General features: G+C 43.2%; 1 protein-coding gene across 1 annotated transcript in view; it reads right to left on the reverse strand.

Moving 5' to 3' along the window:
* LOC139643205 (zinc finger matrin-type protein 4-like) overlaps nucleotides 1-19,789 on the reverse strand; it is a gene marked incomplete at its 3' end in the record, with an annotated part of 88,859 nt that overhangs the window by 35,251 nt on the left and 33,819 nt on the right. The window contains exon 3 of the mRNA XM_071518389.1: nucleotides 17,951-18,040. Coding sequence (XP_071374490.1) covers nucleotides 17,951-18,040 — 90 coding nt within the window. The remainder of the gene's footprint in view (nucleotides 1-17,950; nucleotides 18,041-19,789) is intronic.

Consider the following 19,789-nt stretch of genomic DNA (forward strand, 5'->3'; position numbering starts at 1 on the left):
ATTCTGTCTGTCACCTGTTGTCCTTTTCTATACACTGAGATAAGGTAGACATGTATTGGGAGTTATGATGAATTATGGTATGTTTATATTCAATGTCAAACTCTTTCGAACATTCCCGGTCTAACATAATTTAAAATACAGGCCTTCCTTCCTTCGTTGTTTACGTTGTTTTGCAGCCTTATAATTCATGTAAATTGCATATTCAGGTCAAACAATAAACGTCTTCAACTGAGAAAATTACAATGTAAACAAAGCCAGCAGGGACGTGAATGTGTTTCAATGAGGGAGAAGCCATGCTGCAATTTCAGATTGGACCTTTAGCAGAAATGGTATTTTGTAGTGGGCTGTAATCTGGTGCAGATCACTACAGTGTGTCTGGATGGGGAGAAGACAAAGGCACTGCTCTGCCTCCCACAGTGTGATAACAGAGGAACACTGCTGCACTCTGAGTCATTCTGACACACACACACACACACACACACACACACACACACACACACACACGGACACATACCCACACACACACACAGCCCCTCCTTCTGCCCTTGGTCCTGTCCTTCACTAACTCTCAGCACACACATGTACACACACACTCACACTTAAACACACACACACACACACACACACTATCCCCCTACCTAGCGGGGGAACTGCAAACCCACTATTCTATCTTATTCACAAGATTCCACAGCCATAATGACCAAATATATTCAGGAAGAGACGAAAATATAACAGGAGATGAGACATCACCTAGAAATAGGAACGATGAATAATTTCATGCTTAATTAAAACTGGATAAACGAGGAGCTAATTGCAAGGAAATGTAATTAATGAAGAGGTAGGTGTATGTTGCCAGATTGATGATCATAGTGTAATATGCAGAGCTGCCAGGAGGAAAGCAGTCATATCTGTGGATGTATATATACAGTTGTGGATAACAGCATGTGCAGCGCAGCAACAATTCAAATGAGAAATGCTTATCTGAATTTGGGAATGTGTAGGAATTTCTGATAACCTCAGCAACATAGTTTGCACTGTCTTAAAAGAACTTTTTTTTTTTTTTTGCCCCAGAAAACCCATGAGTCATCTGAAACACAACACATCCAATCTCTGCCATATTTCAGCAGTCATGTATGGGAAGGCTTTTTTTTTTTTTTTTTTTTTTGGTGTGTAATCTCAACCCCAACACTGAGAAATAATTGGAGTTCTGCATTGGCAGAATATACTGCTGTGCTGCATTTCTCTGAATATGTAACTGATGGAAGGAGGGAGAGAGAGAGGGAAAGAGAGAGAGAGACATTGCATTGCAGGAGAAAGGCTCTGCCTCATTCCCATTCATGTGAGGCATAATAAAATAATCTTTTTGATTTGCAAGCAGTAAATTCTCTTTGCTGTCAGCGCTGTGCTGCACATTTTCATCTTGGTTTAAGTGCAGCAGCGTATCCCTGCCTGCCTGTATTTGTGGCATGATATGGAATGGCTATGAGATGTCTTACTGGACTTTTATTTAGACCGCTGTTGTGTTTTCTTTTCCTTTGCCACTACATCAAAAATGGATTGCAATGAGGCAGACTCCGTCTAGGGTTCAACATTTTCTTTCTAGTGCTCAAGTCGGCACGCTGCAGCTTTCCCACAGCGCTCCACTCCTTGAGATCATGGCTTTGGGCTGCAGCTATAGCCCGGTCCGGATTGGCCTGATCCGGCCTGGGCTCGCGCAGTATAATGCTGGGGCTAAATCTGTAGGTCAGGGAACACTCATGCGCATCTCCCCTAAGGCACACACAGAGGAAATAGGACAGCCAAGTGCAAGGGTATCCCTAAAAAGGAGGGGAAAAAAAAGGTCCTTGATCCTAATATAGCTGTGGACAATGCAGTCTATTGCTGCCAAGCGGACCGTGCAGGGAAGCGCTAAGCAGGGCCGACACAGTGGTCACTGCCGCTGCCGTCCCGTCCGCACACACACACAATGCTCTGACCTTCACATTAAACAGCAGGCGGCACCGACGGGGACGGGGGAAAATAAACCCTGCCTGGAATCCAGAGCTGCGTCTGACAAATGTGTCACGAGGCAACAGGCGGGTCCAGGAGACAGGCTGTGAAATGCAGATAGTACTAATTAAAAGGTTACACCTACAGGTGGGAAAAGTCTCTAAATTCTACTCTAAATTTGATTCCTTTTCAAGCTTGGTTAAGCAGGAGACCGATTGATTAATGCATTTTTTCTTAATCTGACCTAATCTCAGCCTCTCCCTTTTTTTACAAGGTTGAGCAATTTCCTGGTTATCCTTATCTAAGCTTTTCTGTGTGTAACATAATTGTGAACAGCAGGTTCACACTGTGGATGGCTCCGCCAAGGGACTTGGAGGATATTCTGATCGGTAATACCAACTCAGCAGAACTTCGATCGCCTGATCAGCTCTTTTGATGAACCATAATGAATAGATGAATAGATGAATAGATTGTAACTGTCCTCAGAGAGGAAATTTGTTTCCACAGCCAGTACAGGTGGAACACTGTTTTAGTCACGCCACACTGTTGATGGCTACCCAGACGGAAAAAACTAACTGTATGAAGACGACTTGGACTTGATACACAATGAATTAAAGCTATAGGCAAGATTTTTATGTGAAAATCCAGCCGTCTTCACAGCATAAATCATGAAGTGGTGTTGCAACAGAGAAGAGCCGCCCATCCCCCATAACTGAGATGCAGTAGATTCACCTTATTTGCCCAAAGGAAATATGGTCACTGGTGGGAAATCTTCTCTGTGCACTGGAAGGGACAAATCACAAACCATACTCATTGGTCTAAGGCGCGTACCATGTAAACGCGACACATCCCGGGTTCCAATCCGGCCTTGGACCTTCTTGTCGCATGCTGTCCCCCTCTCTCCCCCAATCTATCCTGTCTTTCTCTACTTTGAACTGTCAAATAAAGGCGTAATCTTCTTAAAAAGTGAAACAGAACAGCAGCTCCATCCAGAGAAAGCTAGACTCACCAACGTTAGATCTTTTCCTCTCTCATCCCTTCGGTATCCTTTGGCCGGGCTGACATGAAACATGAACATGCTGTGTGGAGTTTACTGACATCACCTTAAAGTTCAAACAGTTACCTCTCGCTGCCATTGGGGGCCGCCAATGTGCAAAATTGCCTAGAACAGCTTTACTATTCAAATTGGTGGAATATTCTTGGGTTACAGCAGCTCAGTAAGGATCTCATATATTCACACAGACTTCCACTGTTGGCTACTGAACAGCCTCCAAAGAAGCAATTGCATTGGGGAGATAATAAGCCGGTTTGAGGATTTGCACCAGATAATTTGGTGACCTTCTCGTCACAAGCCCGCTTCTCTAACCATTCAGCCTCCACTGCTCCCTTTTCGACGGGACCGAGCCGTCTCTCGGATGATGAAGGCCAGCGTGAGGGTCGGTCAACACCGGAAATATTAAATAACACCCTGATTATTCAAACATTACATACGGGAAATGAGAAATGGACTCCCCTGTGGCGTGGGGGATCATAGACGCCCGTACGCAATGCCAGTTTCAGAGTCATAATAAGCGAGGAGGAACAACACTGTCAGCTCTCTCACACCTAGGCATCCCGGGTAATTGCTCTACACAGCCATTTTCAGGCTTCTTTAGTTCTGGGGGTTCCTTTTAGAATGCTTCATTACCCTAAGATATACCTCTGGGCTACCGCCTTCATTCTGCCGGGGCCTTGGCTTTCCGTGAGGTAAGGCTTTTGCTAAATCACAGCCCTTCACCGGGAATAATGGCCCACCTCCCTCACGGAGCGGCAATTCACATTCATCCCCCCTCGCGAAGACGCTCGGAGGCCATTTGAGATGTGGGAGCACTTTTGGAAGAGAGAGATGGAAGAGTGGAATCCGGGTTCCACGCTGAAGGGAGCTGCAAAAAACGCTGTTAGGGGAAGCGGAGAGGCATCATTTTCCCTTCATTCCATTTTTCAAACGGCAGAGGATTGACACTTGTGCTCTTCAGAGACATCTGATGTAGTATCCAACACTGAGATGTGCATTTATATTTACTCAGCATTATGTACTGTAGTCCTTGCACATTTCTCTACTAGCGGTAAGCCTTAGAGCGATATTTAACTGCACTTTTTTTTGGAATCTTTATTCAGTGCCGTTGAGATTTGGTGTATATTCTTCCAGGGAGACCCAGCTGAGAAAGCAGCATCAAGACAAACAAGGTACGATCAATTACAGAGCAAAACTACAATCAAATCCAAATAAGAGCTTAGTGCGAAGTTAAAATTCACTATGAGTACTCCAAAGGCAGAATCAGGGGTTAAGTCTGTATAGATCTTGGCACAGACAGCTCCTTAATGAGTCTACCTCAAGAGCCTTCATAAGGATTTGTTTGTTCATCCAGTTCTTCAATTCAATTTTTTTTAGCACCCCTACCTCTATAAAGAATTCATGAATGGTCAACCACCAAAATTGGCTGCTCTGGGGACCTGTAGTTGGCACCAATTTCTTTCTTTTTTTTTATTCTTAAGCTAGAAATTGCACTTCTGACACCTTTGCAGACCAAGGCAATTGTGAGATTCAATGTATTTTTCTATATTCATATTTTTTCTTAATTGTTTTTTTCCTGTTTTCTATTTCTACTATTATATGATTGAATGTGGCTATGTAAATTTTGTATTGTGGTAACCTACTGCCTATTTAGAGGTATATTTATGGGGTAGCCTAAACAGTGAAATGATAATGTTACCCTGAGATTCACCATTAGCCTAATATTATTATTGTCATTATGGAAGAGATGATTGTGGATTAATTGTTTTTAACTTTAACGATATGATTCAATGTTTGTATATAAATTGATGTAGTTGCCATCCATCATAGATTGTGGAATGTCCATTTTTGATGGTGGGTTGTGCCTTCTAATTGGCTAAATGCATACAGACTGTGGGACTGATTGACTGACAGCTCATGGTCCCTGATTGGCCTCACCTGAGGAGGTGTTGGCTATATCTGTCTGGAATGTTCTTTGTTCCTCAGTTTTACCTGATGAAGGTCTAAGGACTGAATCGTTGTATCAGTAATAATGTTTATTGCAAGTAAAAGGACAGCGTGCAGGAATTCTCTCTTCTCAAACCAAGGCAATGCAAATTCCTTCAGTGTCCTTCATCTAACATTTTAAAGTAGTAATAAAAAATGTTTCAGCTATGCAGGCGTCACTGTCATGTCCATTGTGACTGATGAATAAAGCAACAGCTCGTTCATTCATTTTTCAGTAGCACATTCATTTTTCAACTTTTCAATCCTTTTTGCATCATTTTGCCTTGGTGTTTTGTTTGTGTTAACTGAGGACGCCCAGTTTCAGTTTGTATTGCACACTGTCTGGAACAACTTGGCCTGTATGCAAAAGCCTAGACACAAAGATACAAGGCATATGCAGTATAGTACTTTCTGTACATGTGGTACCATCTGCTGTGTTAATGAGGTGAACGACTAGCAATGCAAAAATGCAAATCTGCATGTTCTGCACACAAGTTATCTCCATGTGTAGATTGAATATATTTGATGAGGTGAATGTTTTTTTTTACAATGCATGCCTGGACACGTTCTGTATAGCATGGCCTTCTGTAGACCTGCTAATGCAAATATGATGTGAATTCACAGATTCAGGTTTCTTCATATTCTCATATTTTTCCTATCTGTTATATATTGCATTTAACTTGAAATTTTTTTTCATAATTTTGGATTTATTCATGCTGCACATATTTCATTTTTCTCAATTTTTTCATACATTTGTCATTAATTTCTTTGTCTTTGTTACTTTGCACATCCTGCATGCATGCTGTAATTCATTTATTATACATTTTGCATTTGCATGGTCCTACTTAATACATTCTAGTGTTAGTTGTTGGTGTTCTAGTGTTGCCTGTTCTAGTGTTGCATTTTGTGTTCCTCAAATTTCCCTTAAACCCCATCGCTTCCTGAGGATCCTGCCACTTACCCTTACTTTATCCTAATTCTATTTGCTGCTGCAACTCTATCTCCCCAGAGGGATCATTAAATTCCATCTTATCTTATGTTCCCTTATCTTGTAGTTACTGCATGCCCAAACTGTCTTTGAATCTGCTGTTATTTCAGCTGCAGCTCCTGGGACGGAGGTCTGGCTTTTGTGCATGTGATCTCACTCTGAACTGTAAGCCTCTGAGGCCTTTTCTGTGCCTGGTGCCCCCTTGGCCTACACAGCACAGATTAGGCTGTGTGTGTGTGTGTGTGTGTTGGGAGGTGTGTGTGCGCTCAGTGTGTGCGTGTGTTGGATATTGCTCAAGGAGAGGTCGAGGCAACCGAGCATAAGACTGCAGTCACTTCTTATCCAGTCAAAGGCGGCGGCCGGACACCTGTGCCATCTCCAGTGCGCCCGCTCTGGCTCTGCACCGCGATCCACTGGCAGCGCTGGAGGCCTGATCTAATGGAAACTGGCAGTTTAATAGATTGACAAGCAAACACCAGAGCCAACCAACCACGCAGGTTGGCACACGTGAACATGCAAGATGGAATTTCTTTCTGCTTGAAACGGCACTAAATCGCGTATGGATTACCAAGCGCACACAGGGAAAAAAAAAGCCACTTTGTGTTTTTCTTCGAGAAATTCACACACATTTTGGCAGTTTCACCTCTGTGGGTCCTGTATTTTTTTAACCCTAGATTCCTACGGTCCATGCTATCGCTGAAGCACCATATGTATGTTTAATGGGCACGGCAACTGGCTTGGCATCACCTCAAAAGCACCAGAAAATGCTTGTGCCACTAACAAGCTCGCAACATAACAGTAAATTGATCAGAGAGCCTTTTGGCCAAATGCTGATGTAACACTTCTGAATCAGATCGAGCATTGTATTTTATTTTGCACTTCACTTGCAGTGCATTAATATTGGATCTGGGTATTATTTCCCATTTTCATTTTTCAATTTCTAATTCAGTATGGTAGGAGTGTCTTCATCTTTTACTTGATCTGTACATTTATTCCAGGAATTTGTTGTGATGCCTACTGTTCCCATTTCCTTCAGGATAATAATAAAGTTGAAGTTGAAGTTTAGCATTTGCAAGGAGCAGACTTGTCCGAGAAGCGCAACCCGGTGAATAATATGAGGTGAACATGAAGCCGGCGCCCTCTATCCGTCTGTGATGGGGCCAGAGGGGCGCGGATGCCATTGTTCCCAGCATGCCGTGCAGCATCGACGCCCCATCATGCACCCCCCCCCCCCCCCTCCCCACAGCAGGGGAGGGGGCAAAGCGGCTAATGTACCATCTAAGCAAACTGTCTGCAGTCCTAATGGGCGTCCACAGAGAGCCTTTCATGCAATACGCTGAGACAAATGAAAAGCGGGAGCGATCCGTCCGTCGCGTTCAGAGACAGAGAGTCGTGATGATTCCAGGGAAGAAGCGGCGTGCTGTTTTTTGATTAACGGCCTTCTTCCTTATGCCGCTTCACTGCGAGGGGGATTTCATCAAACGCCGAACTCTCCCTTGGCTATGTTTCCATCCGACTGTCGAGGGAATCGGAAGTAAACTTCTCTAAATGTCACAAAAAGTGAAATGTGAAATGTGCATGCGAGCAAATAAACATGGCTTTCTGAATGTCAGGAAACACATCCATGAAAAAGTGTAAATCATTTTTTTTCAAGAATTGATTAGGATTAGGTTGTTATTGTTCTTTCCGATGCTGGCCATATTATGCGCTGTCCAAAGAACAAAACAAAAACAGATATAACAGATATTTCCTGGGCAGCATTTCAGCAATTTTTTTATTGTGCAATGAGAGTGAACCATTCATAGGGCAAATGTGTTTCCATCCATTTCTTTGTCGACAAAATAACTTTCAAGCAAGTGTTAAAGCCTTTTTGCGATACTGAGGAAATTTTATCGAAATTTGCCATTCCCACACATCATAATTTGCATAAAAATGTCTCAATGGAAACCCGGCTGCTGTCTAAATATTAGCACAGAAGACTGAACAAATTGCTATGGAAAAGTAAAAGGCAAACCTCCACCAACGCTGAACAATTCTGCAACAATTTCTGTCTGTTTATTGTTGTCTTACGTTTGATTTCCTGACAAAATAGCACGTGAATGCAACACTGTTTCACAGCCGAGTTGGAAATAACGGATGTCCAGTAGTACTTGAACGCAGCATAATAGTCATGGCTAAAAAATGAGAATCATCTAATGGTGGAAATCCCAGATCCAGATCAACACCAAAATCTAACCAACTGATCCTTGGGTCAAAGGTGATCTGTCCACCAAATTTTGTCCAAATCCATTTGACGTATCTTGCTATCAAACAGACAAAGACACAAAAAGACGGATGAAAACATAGCCTCCTTCCAACTTCATCGGCAGAGGTAATAAAGCTTATCTCCCATTTCCCAACCTTAGTCCTCAAATCTGCCGAACCCTGAGGACGCATTACTTCACTGACTCAGAATCAGCACCGATCGAACGGCGCCTCCATCCATTTCAATTCCTGCGTGACTCCGCCGCCCCCTCACGAGAGCAGGTTATCGCAGCGACCGGCATGACCGGCAGCGTGTACAGTTGTCACATGCCATCAGCTCAAGCGAGGGGGGGGCATAGGGGGGGGGGGAGGTCCGGAGGGGGGTCCGCCGCGTGTATTTTTAGACAGTGCCACCTTGTAGCCACAGCCCGGTCGCATCGCATCTGTGTCGTTTAGCTGGAACGCTCTCCAATCAAGGCAATGTGCCCTTTTACCACAGGGCCTAAGGTCAGGCTGCAGAGCAAACGTAGATTCACTGTGACACGGGAAAAGGCAAAGATACAACAATGCGTGAATGTGTTCTTGTACACATTGAGTCGCACTGTTTTAACTGCTAAAAAGACCAAGCTACAGTCCATTGGAAGCTGTTTGGAATTTTAGGGAGCGTTCAAGCCAAGCATGTTTGGAGCAGTTTGCTCAAAGTCAAATGTCCTAGACTGTCAAATGTCCTAGACTTTCCCAGACTGACTTTCTTTAGAAACAAGTGTTGTCACATATTCAAAATCAACTAATGAAATAGTATTTATAACTAAATTCACTCCCTTCAGTTACTGACTTCATGGCCGTCTCTTACTCCCCCAAGATCCACTGGCCTTTCTAGTGTTAATTCTACCCTAAGGTCCCTCATGACCACTACAAACACATTTTTCACAGCCAAGCCTTGTTCATAGCCACAGAACTTTATTTTAAATTCTAGTCAAGATCCCAAGGTTTCCAAAGATACCAAATATGTCACGCTGAATTACGGGGAAATGTGTAGAAAATGCTGCACAGGCATCTAGATTGTTTGTTTTTTCCATTTGATGGAATGGTGCAGCCATAAAAACTGGCGCCTTGGGTTTGAATATTTGACTCAATATAAGCAGCTGTAGCTTCAGTGAAGCGTTGGAACGAGCAGATACAGAATGGATGTGACATTGTCGCACAGTATGAAAAAAAAATGTTTTTTCATATTTTAAGAGGAAATTGAAGGGGGAAACTCAGGGTGCAAAGGGGTTGACGGGTGTAAAACTAAATGGCGTCGATGCGTAAGCAAGAAGACACACAGGAAGAACTTATCTACATGATCCGAATACATAATAGATGATATACATGAACATACAGCGGGAGTATAGTCTTTGTCTTGCGGGCTGCAGACAGCGTAACCTCCCAGAGGGAAGCCGAGCAGCTGCGGCAGGCGAGAGCGAGGATGGGACGAGGATATGGCAAAAGGTTTCGTTTCTCTACCCACTCCCCCCCACCCCCCCACCCCCCCTCTCTCTCTCTCTCTCCCCCAAAGAAACAGGAGCGCCTTCTGTCCCTCCCGGAGCAGATAGTAACCCCGGGGTTGATTTAATTTGAATAGGAGCGAGGCTCAAAGGAGTTGTTCCATCAGCTCCGAACTCCTCCCCCGGCGCTAATTCTGGTCTCTTCACGGGTTTTTGCATCGAGTTACACGACCCAAAGGCTGAGAAGAGGGGTTTTTTCTTTTTTTTTTTTTGCTCGCTATCCTTCGGGGGCCCATGTGCCTATTAGCGAGCCGATGTCGCCGGTTGATTCGCGAAATAGCAGATGGATTGGGGGGGACATGTGTCTTGCGGGCAGATTTGACGGTCGCTGTCCGACGACTGGTGGATGGCGTCTCGTTACGGGCAATGGATTCACTGTCAACATGTCAACAGTATTGCGGCGCGTACTGCGGCGTGTCAGCTGTAATGTATCTGAATTTGGGTATGACAAGCGGCTAAAAAAAGAGACGACATTCGGGGTTAAGCCACCGCAGTCACACAATCACATTTTCAGGTAACTTTTTCGGATTGGCACCCGCGTGAAGAAATCCTGGAGACAAATCCTGAAGTTCCTCCGTTGACATTGAATTGGCGTCTGTGGACTTAGGGTTTAAATTCAAATGAGCTCCGTTTTATATTGTGGTCACAAGGCCAGTTCATGACATTATGAAGAGGTTTCTGTCTCTGTTGTTTCTAGCTATTGGAGACTTCATCATGGGGTTTGCAAGTTTTAAGTAAGACCGACTAATTACCTGATTTTGTACCTCAAACCTCCAAAATACAATACATCCTAAACCAAATACAATACACCAGGATTCCTTGTACTGGCTTGAACAGACTTTATGGTCAATGACTTTTAGTGAGCGTGGATACGCACAAAAAATATACTCAAAGGCACAGTGAAGTAGAGGTCATGAAATAGTATCCTGACCCTTAATTGTCTTACTTTCATGGGAATCGAGTGGTGGATGACAAGTATAGATTCTGTGAAAAGTTTGCCTTAGGTTTGTAGCCCAAAGTAATAAAGTATATTTATTATTATTATTATTTTTTTTAAAATAAGGACCACAATAAGAGTAAGACAATCAGCGTGAAAAGACGTTTTAAAGTTAATGGTAACATTTTACAATAAGGGTACATTAATTAAGGGTTAGTTAATGCTTAATAAGCATTAACTAACCCTTAATTAACAGTTAACTAATGTGTCTGGTAATCATTTACTAATGGTGTTCATGTTAACTAAGGTATTACTTTATACATTATTTAATAGTCATCTTGATAAACTATTAAATAATGTATAAATTAATACCTTTAGTTAACCTTTAACCTTAAATTACCTTTAGTTAGTTAACATGAACACCATTAGTAAATTACACATTAGTTAACTGTTAATTAAGGGTTAGTTAATGCTTATTAAGCATTAACTAACCCTTATTAAGCATTAACTAACCCTTAACTTAGTGTACCCTTACTGTAAAGTGTTACCAAGTTAAGATATCATGTGAAGGTGCAAAAGCGCAATAAAAATCATTTTGCTTCCTGAAAACAAGACGAATAAGCGTGAGTAATAATCGTGATCACAATATTTTGCAAAATAATCGTGATTATCAGTTTTGCCATAATCATGCCGCCCTAGAATCAAACATGAGAAGTCCTAAATTAGACAAACTGAATAGTAAATAGTTTTATTTGCCAGCATTAGAATGTGTTGCTATGACTACATACTGCAATGATGGAATGAAAACATACACCCAGATTTAAGACAGATTTGACCTTTATCAGAGTTTCTTAATTGGGTGTCTGTCTTCATTTGTAAGCACATTATCTCCATGTGCGTGAGACAATAACCAGCTTGATGTCTTTATGACTGCACTATAAAAACAGTCTGCGCCAACCGATAATATGACTGAACTTGTCCTCACTGATACTTTAAATAACCACCTGCTATTTATACAAACAACAGCAATATGCAACCAATGCTGATGATTAGCCTTTCAATTTATCCTGTTAACACTCATTTAGCAGTTCACACAGCGCATTATAAAACTGTTACGAGAGGCCTAGAAAACAAGAAATATGTGACAAGAAAGAAGTTCTTTTGATTTGCAGTTCAAGAGGCTCTGTGCCATTCAATGCAAAGCAATAAGCAGATTAAAATCGGTACATCCATCACATTTGCAATCCCATGTAGTTTTATCTAGAATCTTAAGGGACCTTTGAATTTCAATTTCTTAAATCTCTCTTATTCTTGAAAGATTTCGAGAAATGTAAGAAAACGGTCCTCCATGATACCATTATCGCTATCAATGCTCAATTGCTTGTATGATCCACAGCACATTTCCACAACGTTTTCAGTGGAGTCCATAGGGAAACGTTTCCTTTCGTGGTGATTGTATTCAAGCTTCTGTCATGGTTGTCATCTCTTTGGACGTGTAACATGAGCTCGATGGGCAACCGTGTGCAATGGAGGGCCAAGAGCGTGCAGGTCTTCATTCAACCCAAACACTGCAGCAGCTGATGGGAGTGGGAGTGTCTTGAAACCCCAATAGGTGGGGAGTACGGGTCGGAAAGTGAGTTTTGAAAGCCAGAAATCACACCTGGTCTGGATATATTATGGTAACTTTGTACTATGGGGGGAGTAAACATCTTACGTATTGCCCCTTTAATTCTTACTAGGTATGCACAAGCCTAGTTAAAAGTTAAAATTAGTGTCTGAAATCATTTTTTCCACCATCCTTTTTAATTACTGTTCCACTTTTTCAAAGCTTATTCAGATCTTGGAGAAGATCAAAATCAATGTCCATACTTCACAGACTTGCGCACACACACACACACACACACACACACACACACACACACACACACAGGCCTTTACTAGACGCCACAACGCATCAAGGTCACCTCAGACGAATTAGCTGGGAAAGCTGGACTGGAGCTCTTCTACAGTTAAATCCCCTGCTCAGTGACGCTGCTGTATGGACGCTGATACAACAGTATCCATGTAGCAGCCACTTCCACTGTTAACACAGCCAGTGCAAAGCATGTGCAGATCCCAACTGACAGCAGTACACAAAATAATAACAGCCTGAAAAGGTAGCGCAGGGACAAATGTGTCTAACAGCTTCCACCTTGCCAGCTCGGTACGCATGCCAAAATCTTATTTAGGGAAATTGAAATCCAAGAGCAAATGTATAACTCAAGCCTGAGAGGTTTGTTGCCTTGTAGAAAATAACTCCTTTCCCGTTATATTATATGGTACTCAGTCATAACTTACAAATTACTATCATCCACCCACACTACAGCTAGCTTTGATGAGAAACGATAATTAAGTTCACTTTCTCCGGGTGGAAGTATTCCCATTTGTTTGATTTTATCGAGCCAAAGGATGACAAGAAATTCAAGCATCAACGCTCCTGATTCCCAGGAGAGGAAACTGACTTATCCTCATTATTAAATGTAAGAAATATGAGTAATATATTACTTTTTTTTTAGTAACAAGCCCAACACTGGCTATATATGCAGACAGAAGCAACACTAAAGTCCTTAGGTTCATAGGTGCTCATTGGAAACTGGAACCAGGTTTGCAGAAAACAACTGAGATATTAGCACTAAGAATGAGAACCTCCAGTGAGCAGAAAGTAAAGCCTTGAGCTGTATGCACATTGTCCAAGCCACTCTAAATCCAATAAGGAGGGAAGAGACTTAAAGCTTTGAAACTAAGAAGTCTTCATTCCGACCCCAAGGTCTCCATCACGGCAGGAAAGTGATTATACGGCGCTGAAAGGTTACTGAAGCCACTTCACCATACACAGAATCTCATGTTCATTAAACTGAATGGGGAAAATGAAGCCCAAACTAGAGTTATATCACAATCACAAGTACTGATACTATGTTTCTTTCTTCTAATGGTGTAAAACAAACTCTGGACAGGAGACAATATATTCACTCTAAGTATATGGATTCAACATTGTATAGCTGGTGCGAGCAGCATAGTGTACAGTAGGTTTAGAATGACATCATAGAGACAGTGCATAAAATAGGCCACAGCCATCGTGGGGGAAATCACTGCACTGCTCTCCATTCACTTTGTGTGACTGAAGCAAACTTAAAAACCACAAATTACTGTTTTTTGTGTTCCAGAGCAAAACAAGGAGCCGTTAAGAAGAAAAATGTAGATCCAGGCTGTAAGGAGAGAGGAGCTGACAGTGGCTCATGGTAGAAGAGGGGGGAAACTTTGGGACCCCGGGAGTAAATACACTTATAATGTGGCCAGTATTTTGTCACTGGGCAGTAAGTTACCAGTAATTATCTAGGTATATTCTTGTAAGATAACCTGTATGTTAAATGTGTTTAAAAGCTATCATGCTGTCCTAACATTAGGCTGCTGCTAAGCTAACATTACTGAGCCAGTTCCTCTCTATAAAACAGATGAGTTGTGTTTATGTGTGGGCCTCAGGATATTTTGCTCTGTATTGACTGTCAGTCCAATTTAATAACCAACGTCACGTCAGCGTCACTCAAATTATAGTCTGAAAAGCATAGCTTGTATTTCAGACTTTTAAATATTAAGTGAAATTATTCAAGGTCAATTTATTATCTTACCTGGTGATTAAGTAGTGGTAAATCTCAAAGTATTTCACTTCAGGTCACTGTGTGGGATCATTTATCCAGCTTTATTGGAGTAATGAAAAAGGACATTGATGGAGGCCAATTAAGTTCATTTTTTCAATCTACATTTCCCTCTCTGTTGGAGGCAGTGTGCCAAAATAATTCTTTGACAGACTTGTCTACTCAAAAACAGGAAAAACCTTGTCGGGCTGTCCATATCTTGGCGTGGCTTTCAAAGTACGTCTCTATGGGGCAGATATTGGTTGAATATCGGACAATCGGCATTGTCTGCCTCTGATATGATGGCTATGATGTAGTTTGATTACATATTTACTGTAGAATTAGTCAATGTTACACTGGCTGTCTATGGAAAGCCCTAAACCTGAATTTATTCTAATACAACATTTTGATCGTATTCCATACAGGTTTGCATGAATGTTATTATTATTGCTATCCTGGGTTTCAGTGGAGAGTTTTAGTGTCCCATGATGGACTAAATGCTGTTTCAGAGGCTTTTCCACCCTGAGAAATGTTCTGATGGAAACACTCAATACGTAATTTTTTTTTTTTTTTTTTTGGCATGAAAATTGTCACATCAGCACAAAATATCAGCTTCAATCTAAAAAACATCATGATCAGTATTGGCTTTCAAATACCCATATTAATTGAACCCTAACTGAAAATCAACACTGTTAGAGTCATAAGAAATATATCAGGAATGTGAATGGACTGATTCTCTCAATCTCCAGCAGAGATAAACGGACCAATAAAAACACTTATGTGCGTATACCCGCTGTTCAAAAACACACAGTAGAATGCACCAGACAGAGGAACAGACATCTGAAATACCATCCTGGATCTCTATGGAGAGTTTTAGTGTCCCATGATGGTCTAAATGCAGTTTCAGAGGCTTTTCCGCCCTGACAAGACTACAATTCTAGGGGAAACACTGAACACTTTTTTTGGCATGAAAATTGTCATTCAAGATATTTAATATTGGCACAAAACATTCCAAAAAATATCCATATCAACCTTCAAAAACCCATATTGGTGGAACCCTAGTATACAACATGGCAGTGTGTAGTCGGTGGCTGACAGTATGTTGGCCCTGTGTACCATGAGGAGCAGGGTAATGGGACATATGAGGAGATAATGGGAGAATGATGGTGACAATTACAAGCTGTGACCTGCGTGTTCGTGCTTCCACCTGTATATCAGAGTCTTGTCGCCTCTCCAGTCCCAAATGGTTTCACAGTTAACGCCGAGTAATAACTGCTGATAGGAGATAGAAGCCTTCTGTGGCTCAGAGATAGAACAAAAAAAAAAATCACATCAAAAACCAGTCACAGAAAGACTGGAGGAGAGGAAGGGAGAGGAGAGGGGGGGAGATGAGAAGGGAAAGGAAAGGAGGAGAGGAAGAGATGACAGAAGAGGGGAGGAGAGGAAAGGAGAAGGAATCAGGGCAGAAGAGGGGAGAGGGAAGGAGGAGAAATGAGGAGAGGAAAAGAGAAGAGGAGAGGATGGCAGAAGATGGATGAAGGGAGGAGAGCAGAAGAGAAGAGGAGGATTTGGGTGGGAAGGAGGGGAGGAGAGAAAGGAAGGGAAATGAAAGGAGAGGAAGAGAGAGGAGATGAGAGAAGAGAAGGGGAAAGGAGATGACAGAAGAGGGGAGGAGAGGAAATACGAAGGAATCAGAGTGGAAGAGAGGAGAGGAAAGGAGGAAAGGACAAGAGAAGAGGAGAGGATGGCAGAAGATGGATGGAGGGAGGAGAGCAGGAGAGAAGAGGAGGAAAGGAAGAGCGGAGATGAGAGGAGAAAGATTAGTGGAGAGGATTTGGGTGGAAAGGAGGAGAGGAGAGAAAGGAAGGGAAAGGAAAGGAAATGAAAGGAGAGGAAGAGAGAGGAGATGAGAGAAGAGAAGGGGAAAGGAGATGACAGAAGAGGGGAGGAGAGGAAATATGAAGGAATCAGAGTGGGAGAGGGGAGAGGACAGGAGGAGAAAGGAGGAAAGGACAAGAGAAAAGGAGAGGATGGCAGAAGATGGATGAAGGGAGGAGAGCAGGAGAGAAGAGGAGGAAAGGAGGAGAGGAGAGGTGAAAGAGATTAGTGGAGAGGATTTGGGTGGCAAGGAGGAGGAGAGAAAGGAAAGGAAAGGAAAGGAAAGGAAAGGAGGAGAGGAAGAGAGAGGAGATGAGAGAAGAGAAGGGGAAAGGAGATGACAGAAGAGGGGAGGAGAGGAAAGAAGAAGGAATCAGGGTGGAAGAGGGGAGAGGAAAGGAGGAGAAAGGAGGAAAGGAAAAGAGAAGAGGAGAGGATGGCAGAAGATGGATGAAGGGAGGAGAGCAGGGGAGAGGAAAGGAGGAGAGGAGAGGAGAAAGAGATTAGTGGAGAGGATTTGGGCGGAAAGGAGGAGAGGAGAGGAGAAAGGAGGAAAGGAAAAGAAAAGAGGAGAGGATGGCAGAAGATGGATGAAGGGAGGGGAGCAGGAGAGAAGAGGAGGAAAAGAGGGGAGAGAGGAGAGGAGAAAGAGATTAGTGGAGAGGATTTGGGTGGAAAGGAGGAGAGGAGAGAAAGGAAGGGAAAGGAAAGGAAAGGAGGACAGGGGAACAGAGAGGAGATGAGAACAAGAGAGACAGAGAGAGAGAGAGAGGCGGAGAGGAGAGGAGCGGGTTAGAGAGGGGAATGCACGGCGAAACCGAGAGAGACGAGCAAGAGTGGACATGAATAGAGAGGCAGCGAGGGAGAGCGAGATAGAGACAGAGAGAGAGAGAGAGAAAGTGATAGCGATAGTGTCCCTTGATGAGTCCTTATCTGGTCGGGGAGCCCAGATTTCCAGCCTGATAACTGGCACCCTCCCCAGTAATCACAGCCTTCCCCTCCAATCTCTCCATCGCTCTGCAATCTTCACCTCATGCCTTCACGCCACACCGACTCCAAAAGGGGGGCCCCCAGCGAAATCTCAAGGCATATTTGTATGTAAAAAAAGCGTGTTCCTGTCTTTCTCTATTGGAAACAAAGGGAGGGGGGGTGGGGGTGGGGGGGGCGACGTCACACACACACACACCGCAAACCAGCGTCCCACAAGGCGAGAGCGAAAGAAAAGAACACACACATCACATCACATCACCACCGCCCCAAACGCTTATCGACCAGGGGAGGACTGACAGGCCGCATAATTGCGCCTGTCAGACACGTCATGTACTTCCGATTTACATGACAGTGACAGGGGGGGAGGGGGGGGGGCGGGGGAGGGCGGACACTTCAACAATGTGCCTTTTTTTTTTTTTTTTTTTTTTTGACACGATGAAACGTTGGCATCCCGCTGTCATGGCATTGTTCATCGGCGTAGAAACGGTCGGGCGCTTCTGTTTATTTTATTCACTGTTCTCACATACTGTATAGCGGGACGGTGGGGGTGGGGGGGGGCCCGGGGAGGAAAAGTCCATTAACGCCGAAAGGTAACGACTCACGCGGGACGGCGCGGGGGGGAGTGTCGGATGTATAATTCACACACCTCCGCTCTCCGGTACTCACATTGTCTGTTCTGAGCTTCTTGGCGGGGCAGCCTCCGTCCACGGGATGGAGCATGTAATACAGGCGCACTTTGTTGGCGTGTTTCCGACTCTGGAAGAGAGGAAAAAGGGGGGGGGGGGAGGAAAAGAGGATTATTTGTCACGTTAAAGTGGGAATCGGTGAAATCCGATCGATTTTGGCGACATCTTTGTTGCCGAGCGCTCGTCGCTGTGGTTGTTTCTGCACTGCTCTTCCCAGAGATCACCTGTCAATCAAACAGTGTGGGCGGGACTGTGGCGTCTTTTTCCTTGGATTTTCTGTTGATGCAGTTTGAGTTTCTCTTTCCTTTGTCTGTTCAGCCATGGTGGCTATCACTGCTCATGCTAACTACCCAGTTCTTCTATTTATTCCAAGCAAGCAAGCAAATATAAAAGCTTGTGTTACATCAACTGATGATAGACAGCAAAACAGACATCTATCTATGTGAAAATGATGTAGATTACTTCAAAATACTCATTGTAAATGGGTCTCTTATGTGCGGCCTTTACGGCCAGATTTTGTGGAAGTGACAAATGAATAATCTGTTTTTGTTGTTTTATTTTTATGAACAAAACTCATCTCCTACCTCCCTCTTTTGTCTCTCCCCATATTTGATTTGTCGAAACCTCTCCCAACTCTATATAGACACACCTACCTTTCTCAGCCTGTACAAAGTTCTAGAAACCTACAATTGTTGTAATAAATAAAAAATTTTACAAGGATTTCGGGAAGGAAAGAGGAAAATTGTACATGTGCATAATGATACAATTCAACTGTGTAAAACCTCTGCTTACCAACATCTCTACTGTATTGGTGTATGTCTCTTGTAATTTAAATCCCTGTTATCCCTAAATAAAGAATAAAAAAAAAAAACTCATTGTGAAAGAAAATGAATCTCTTGAGCATCCATTATAACGAAATTGTTATAGATTTCTGCTTGACTTCTCCTTGACTTCTTGACTAAATCATAAAAAAGCAAGAAGAAACTCAAATAATCTCTTGCTGAGAGTAAGGAATCCAGACAGCTACGTCTGCCCCTGTGACCTTAAAGTGATCTGGTATCAACAAAAGTCAAGTCATCGGCATCAACAAGATCTACAGTGTCTGTAATAACAGTAGTAGAGCCAGTGCCCTGTTGCTGTTGTATAAGCAACCTGTGTAATCGCTGTCATGTTTTACAGATATTGTGGAATGAAAAATGGCCACCATGATTGCCTCGCTCTCACAACCGAGTTACGTTCCCGTAAATATGCCTTCGAGGCAAAAGGCCGAGAGAAACCACTGAATCATGAACCGGGTGTATCACTATTGTGTTCTATCAATCGGCGATAGAGAGCAGCAAAACATTTTGACATCTATTTATATGAAAATGTCGGGGGTTATTACTTTCAAAAGAGGGTGCAGTCTGCATACACAACAAGGCCCTTTGTATTCCCTCTCCCTCCCAATACAGTTTTAAAGATCTGGATGAACTCTGTGGCGACTCGCTAGATAAAAGTCCCACTAAAAGTTGGGGGTGGGGGGGTGGGTGGGGGGGGGGCTGTCAAGCAGGCTCCCTGACACTGGATTCAATTGATAATTAGTGCTTGCTTCACCGAGGGCGCGTGCTAGAGTCTTCCCACCGCCGGCCCATCGATCCCCCAGGACCTGACAGCAGAACCACGACAGGGGGAGGAGGAGGAGGAGGACTTGTGGGAGGAGTGTGCCAATCAATGTCTCGTTCAGTTTATCTGAAGATGATTCTGTTTTCACTAGAGCCCCTTTCGCACATGCGGCAAGGTCCGCAAATTTACCGGCACAGGGGTCACGTGTGAAGAGGAG

Source organism: Centroberyx affinis, unplaced genomic scaffold (assembly GCF_046629955.1).
Source record: "Centroberyx affinis isolate AG114_WGS23_722 - 3 ecotype Tasmania unplaced genomic scaffold, CSIRO-AGI_Caff_v1 ptg000579l_1, whole genome shotgun sequence".
NCBI lineage: Eukaryota > Metazoa > Chordata > Actinopteri > Beryciformes > Berycidae > Centroberyx > Centroberyx affinis.